The sequence below is a fragment of the Coniophora puteana genome (genome assembly GCF_000271625.1).
Source record: "Coniophora puteana RWD-64-598 SS2 unplaced genomic scaffold CONPUscaffold_21, whole genome shotgun sequence".
Taxonomy (NCBI): domain Eukaryota; kingdom Fungi; phylum Basidiomycota; class Agaricomycetes; order Boletales; family Coniophoraceae; genus Coniophora; species Coniophora puteana.
Genome location: NW_006913073.1, coordinates 480703 through 486702, shown reverse-complemented (window position 1 = coordinate 486702; position 6000 = coordinate 480703). Strand labels below are relative to the sequence as shown.

At 55.7% G+C, this 6000-nt stretch overlaps 3 protein-coding genes across 3 annotated transcripts; 1 reads left to right on the top strand and 2 right to left on the bottom strand.

The window, feature by feature from the left end:
- Positions 1 to 59: 59 nt before the first annotated feature.
- On the top strand, positions 60 to 755 carry CONPUDRAFT_170297 (uncharacterized protein; the record flags this gene model as incomplete). Its single annotated transcript, XM_007777470.1, has 3 exons — positions 60 to 277; positions 339 to 451; positions 488 to 755. The coding sequence occupies exons 1-3, from the start codon at positions 74 to 76 to the stop codon at positions 753 to 755; spliced, it is 585 nt and encodes a 194-aa protein (XP_007775660.1). The 5' UTR covers positions 60 to 73.
- Positions 756 to 1587: 832 nt separating this feature from the next.
- On the bottom strand, positions 1588 to 2466 carry CONPUDRAFT_67707 (uncharacterized protein; the record flags this gene model as incomplete). Its single annotated transcript, XM_007777331.1, has 1 exon — positions 1588 to 2466. A coding segment is annotated over one exon (879 nt), but the record flags the coding sequence as incomplete, so codon positions are not given.
- Positions 2467 to 4521: 2055 nt separating this feature from the next.
- On the bottom strand, positions 4522 to 4731 carry CONPUDRAFT_67654 (uncharacterized protein; the record flags this gene model as incomplete). The annotated part of the gene is made up of 1 exon (XM_007777327.1): positions 4522 to 4731. The coding sequence occupies one exon, from the start codon at positions 4729 to 4731 to the stop codon at positions 4522 to 4524; it is 210 nt and encodes a 69-aa protein (XP_007775517.1).
- Between the last annotated feature and the right edge of the window lie 1269 nt (positions 4732 to 6000).

Sequence of the window (6000 nt, the reverse complement as noted above, 5' to 3'; positions counted from 1 at the left end):
CTCACGTCGCTGGCCCTGGATCCGGCTCCATTACGTGCCTGGTGGAATGACACCACTCGCACAGCCGTGCGACATGGATATGCAGCGTCCCTTCAAGTTAGCAATCCGACGCGCGCAGCTTCGAGACCTTGTAGATGAGACCGTAGGTCATCTTGATCAAGGGGGTGATGCACCGTTCTTTCGCCTTACAACAGCCATTGGTGTGCTTCGCACCCGTTCAGTTGGCTGGTTCGTCGATGGCTGGAATGCTATCAACAACCCTGGTCTTGTCCAACGTGTAAGTTCTCTATTTCATGTTTTGCCTCGTGCGCTTACAATTCTTATAATTTTGCATGTAGGCGTTCTCTCACTGTGTTGTCCCTGACACAGCCTTCAACCTATCTTTCGAATCCCTTACCTCGCGTGCTGCCCGTCGCGCTCTTGTCGAACTCTCGCACACTGATCCTGCAATGTGGGAAACTATTTTGGCTGACATCTCACTGACCAGTGCCAAAACAGTGGACGACTCCCCTTTCACCACCTCCGACTCCCATGAACTCGACGACACGGCCACAGACCCTGCTGATCTTGTACATGCCATTCTCGCAGCCCCAGACGCGGCCACCAGCTTGTCTACTCATCTCGATGTTGGCCACCCGGAGGATTTGAGGTCTGAGATACCGGAGGCAGACGAGGAGGACCATGAGGCTGAGATGGGCCGAGGCAAGCAACGGAGGGTTGTTTCTTCGCGTTTTGACAACTATGATGCTCATTAGATCTGTTCATACTCGTTTCCACGCGTTTTTACGCGCAATTTTATGTTTTTCTGGACATTGACAAATTTTCCGGGTCACGGTGTTCAAAACACTATCTGACCCGTGACAAGCGCCAGTCAAGTGTTCATACCATACCCCCGTCGTGACGCGTGACGAATGCTTGGTCGAAATGCTACAGTAGCGCGTGTCGAGCGACCGCCCAGGCCGGGCAGTCAAATAGGTAGTGATGGATCGTTTCTTCTGCGAAGTCTTCGCAGTGCTCGCAGATGGCATCTTTGTGTTTTCCAATTCGTCGAAGGTACGTGTTCAGCGGTATATGTCGTGTGTATAGCTGGGATAGGATGCTTATCTGTCGTTTCGGTAGCTCAGCCGTCAATTTGATGAAGAAGTTAGTACCTGCCTTTAGTCGGAGGGCCTTGTGTCGGTGTGCCCTCCGGGAACCTGCCCATTCCTTCCCCCATCTCGCCTTCACACCTTTCTTGTGCGCTGCTTTCAGTGCCGATATGCTGTCCTTCAACCCCTCCTTTAGTATCGCTGGTAGGTCCTCCCTCGGGCTGCTTCCCTCCTTGTCCTCCGCCGCCTTCTTCGCCTCCTCATCCGCCCGCTCATTCCCCTCCACCCCTTCATGTCCCGCTATCCACTTTACCTCCACCTCTGTGCCTGGCCATCTCCTCCTCCTTGACCCCCTCCCTTTCATCGCCTCTGCCATCTGGTGTACTGGCGCCACTAGGTAATGACCCGGTCGTTGGTTGGACGGTCGCCGTATAGCTGCTATCGCCGCTTGATTATCTGCGTAGATTGTTACCCGGTCAGGCCTGTCTATGTTGTTCCGGAGGAGTTCCATCGCTAGCAGGATGCCCACCAATTCAGCCTCGAATACCGTGTGTCGCTGGTCGGATCCCAGGTGATATCGGAGTACCTTCGTTGTTCCGTTCACCCTCACCATTACCGCTGCTGCTCCTATCCGTCCTCCGTGCCCAGATCCGTCAGTGTAGACCTCCACCCCCCTGTCTCTCCCCGCGTGCTCCTCAACAGCCTCCTTCCTCGATTTCGCAATGTGAGTCTCGACTGGTGTCGGCGCAACGAACAGTCGGGGGTAGTTGAGGGTCTCGACTTCCCCTGGTCGGACTTTGCATCGGTGCGCGAGTAGGTGGATCGCCGTCTGATGGTGCTTGACTAGCCGTTTTGCGGCGCGTTGGTAAACGGGCGCCAAGGGGTGGACCGGCGGGAGCGCTGCCAGCCTCAGTGCCGCATTGTAGAACATCTGTTGTACCGTTAGCGATATTGGGCGCATGTTTGCCATGATTTCCAGGATGTCAGTCGGTGAGGAGCGCAGGGCCCCTGTCATTGTCAGAAGTGGTCCGCGTTGCAGGGAGGCGATTTTCTTGATCACAGTCAGGGACCCGCGCATTTCTTTTGTCGAGCCCCATGAGAGAGGGGGGCGGAGCCATACATCTGCCGCGTATAGTGTCTTGGTGAGGACCACCGTGGTGTGTAGTTTCCGGATCGCCTTTAGTGGCATGCCCGCCGACATCCGAGAAAGGCGCCATAGCTGCGCTGAGTACGCCGCACCTTTCGCCATGGCCGCCGCCACCTGCTCCTTCCATCGTAGTCCTTGGTCAAGGATCGCTCCTAGTAGCTTGTGGCTCGTCTTCGGCGTGATGGTACGGTCTCCGACCACCATTTCCGGCCGTTCCCTCCCCGCGTTCATGCTGAAGTCTATAAGGCCGAACTTTGAGACTTCGAACTTTGAGTTATGTTCCCTCGCCCATTCCAACACCCCTCCTGGCCGATTTAGCATGTCTTCCAGGATCTGATGAGTTTCCTGGAACGTCTTCCCTATGGCTAGCACCGTGGTGTCATCGACAAAAGCCACAATCAGTTCCTTTCCACCCGGTCAATCCGCTATACAGACTAGTCGTGAGCAGTAGATCACGTATAAAAGCATTGAGAACGGATCGCCCTGTACAATACCGTTCGATATAACGATGTCATCCGACATGAAGTTGTCGAAGCTGAGCTTCGTCCGTCTGTTCGTGAGCATATTCTTCGTGAATTTTACAATTTCTGTGGGAATGCGTAGCATCTTGATTTTGTGTAGAAGCATGTTGCTCACCGCGTTTGGGAAGGCCCCCTCTATGTCTAAGAAGAGGGCTGAAACTACTCGGTGGTTCCGCCAGGCGTGGCGGACCGTCGACTCTATGAGATGTATTGCGTCCGTTGTGCATCTCCCTGGTCTTCCGCCAAATGCTGTGGATGGTAGCAGGTCCCTGTCTTCAAGAAACCTGGATGTTTGTTCCGTCACCAGTGCCGAAAGCAGCTTAGCTGCCGTGTCGACCAACGCAATTGGGCGGTACGCCTTGGGGATCGCGTAATCTGGTCGGCCTGGTTTCCTGAGGACTACCGTTGTGAATAGGTGCCAGGGGTCGTAGTAGACTCCTAGCATCATCGCCGCATTGAAGATGGGCAGGAGGTGCGGCATTAGGACCGCCTTACACCTCGTCCATACCGCGTTAGGGATGCCGTCGGGGCCTGGGGCTTTGTACGGGCTCAGGCTGGATATCGTTTTGTCGAGTTCGTCCATGGTGAATCTATTGAAGCGCTCATGGGGTGCATCATACACGTGGTCAGCAGGTACCGAGGAATGGTCAGGGGGAGGGGGGAAGAAGGACTCAGCCAGCGTTTTGGCCTTTGCTTCATTCGTTATTGCCAGCCCATCTCCCTCCGGCCGTCTAGTTTTCAGGTTGGGGACCCTACTCCTGCCCCCGTCCACTGCTGGGGTCGCTATGTATCGGTGAGCCGTCCATAGCGCTCCCGATTCCGCCTCCTCTAGCCAGTTGAGCCAGTGGTCTTTCCGGGCTTTGTCAATGGCTCTTGCGTATTCCTTGCAGTGCTCTGTATATGCATTGTGAATTGGGTGACTGCGGTCACCGCCTAGGGCAGTTTTTGTTCTACTCAGCTTGTTTTTCTCGCGTTTCAATCTCGCTAAGTCCGAGTTCCACCAGCGTTTCATGAACGGACTGGGGTTGGTGAATGGTACCAGCTCCTCAATTGTGTCTTGTACGTGTCGGATGAGGCAACTTGTTCGCTGTGTGAACTGACCCTCAGTGTCTATGGTAGTTGTGGGTTCGGCAGCTAGTCGAGTACTCAGCTTTTTGTTGATCTTATCCCATTCTGCCATTCTGAAGTTACGCCTCCGGTGTTCTGTTGCGATTTCTAACAAGAGGTCGAGAATCGTTTTTATCGGCAGGTGGTCCACCTTCACCGGTCGTAATTCCGGAATTGTGTCGCACTCCATGATGCACGCCGCCGTCTCCTCCGTACAGAAAACGTTGTCCGGCCTTGTCCATGTCTTCCCCCTTGTCGTCTCCAGTGTTGGTATTCCCGGCGCTAGCGGCATTACCATCCCCTGCTCCGCCACCATCCTTAGCAGGACCTCCACCTCCTCCACCGCCGTTTTCGTGAACAGGTGGGTGTTGTGCTTGCCATCCCAATACGGGTGATGCCTGTTGAAGTCCCCTAGCCACAGCATGTGACGTAGTGGCCCGTTGCCGATGAGCGTCCGATTCTGTTCATTGGCGAGGAAGTGTTCAAGCTCCTCAAGAACCACTCGTGATTCGCACGGGTTGTAGATGTTGAATACCGAGACCCAACCGGCGGGTGTTTTCAGGATTGTTAGGACGACGTCCGCAGAGGGGAATGGCACCGAAAGCCAGGAGTTTGTGCTGATCTTGGTGCTCACTAGCGTGACTGCCCGTGTTGGTGATCAGCTTCCCGTGGGTGGTGTGGGGTATGCTACCTGCCAGTGGCTGCTGGCTCTCGTTAGTCCTAGTTTATTTAGGCAGGGCTCCTGTAGGACGATAACATCCCAGTTTTTTCGTAAGTTGTTGTTAAGTAGGTCTAGGTGCGCATCGTGAGATTTGTGCATGTTGATTTGTAGTATCCTGATTGTTGTTCCTAGGGGGTGCCGATTCATAAGTTGGAGTTGGTGGTCCTGGTTGAGCTGTCGCGGGAGGTGGATGAAGGCCCCTGCGAGAGGGTGGGCGTGGAAGGTCTAGAGGAGGAGGGGGGGAAGGGGAGGGGGGCCTGGACCCAGGTCTTCTTTTTCTTCGTCGCCTTTGTTGTTGCCGCATCCTGTTTGGCCGGCTGTTTGGCTTGGCGTAAGGTGTCCACTCGAGAGGGCTGAGATGGACGGCCGCTCGGTCGGTCGCTCGGGGTTGGTGCTGGGGGTTCGGTTTTGGTCGCGTTGGCCGCATACTGTACGGGCGCTGCCACCTGGTCAGAGTCCTGCATTGACTGGGACTCCGCCTCAGGTGTCTGCGATGGTGGGGCAGTGCCTGTGGGCACCGGCACCTCTGGCACCCCGTAGTATGGCAGGGAGTTCTTGGGGAATCTGGCATCAAAGATGTCGCACTGTTCCAGGAATGCCGGGCATCCCCTGTCTGAGCTGGAGTGTGCGTGCGTGTCGCATGAGACGCAGTATTGCTCCGCCCTGTTCGCGCATTCCGATGTCCAGTGCTCGCCACCGCATCGCGCGCATGCATCTTTTGACGCCTTGCATTGTGCTGCGACATGGCCCCACCGTTGACACTTGGCGCAACGGATGGGTTCGCACTTCTCCTTGCGCGGGCGTAGCTTCCGGTACTGTAGGATCATGCCGTCACGGATGAGGGCATTGGCGGTTTCAGCTGTCGCGCACTCGAAGATCGCGCTGGCAAACTTCTGGTCTTGGCCGCGTTTCGCTGTGAGTTTTGCCCAACGCGCAGAGTCGAGCTCCCCGGGTTCAAGGCCATTCTCCTCCTCGCATCGGCGTAGCGTGGTTTCCTCCGTCACTTGGACGTCTATAGGAATGAAGCGGACGAAGATGGGGTAGGTCCGGATTCGCTGGCGACCAGATCCAGTCAGCACTTTGTCGAATCGCTTACGTCCTTCCCCTGTACGTAGATATTCCGCTCCCTGCTCCGAGAAGAACTCTAGGAGTAGGTCCAGCTTGCGTATGCGGGATACCGCCTTGATCTTCAGATCCCGATCCACCCCCTCCTCCTTTGCCAACTCTACTAACCTCTGGAGTTTCTCGACCAGCTCCACATGAGGGGTGTCGAGTGGGAGGAGCACTTGCGGGCTGTCCTTCTGGACCGCGATAATGATCTGTTTTCACTTGGTTGTCTGCCGAGCTGCCACCAGCGCTGGATCCGGGGTCGGTCCCGACGTCCGGATCCCCTTGGCTGTCGCATCTTGGTACGAT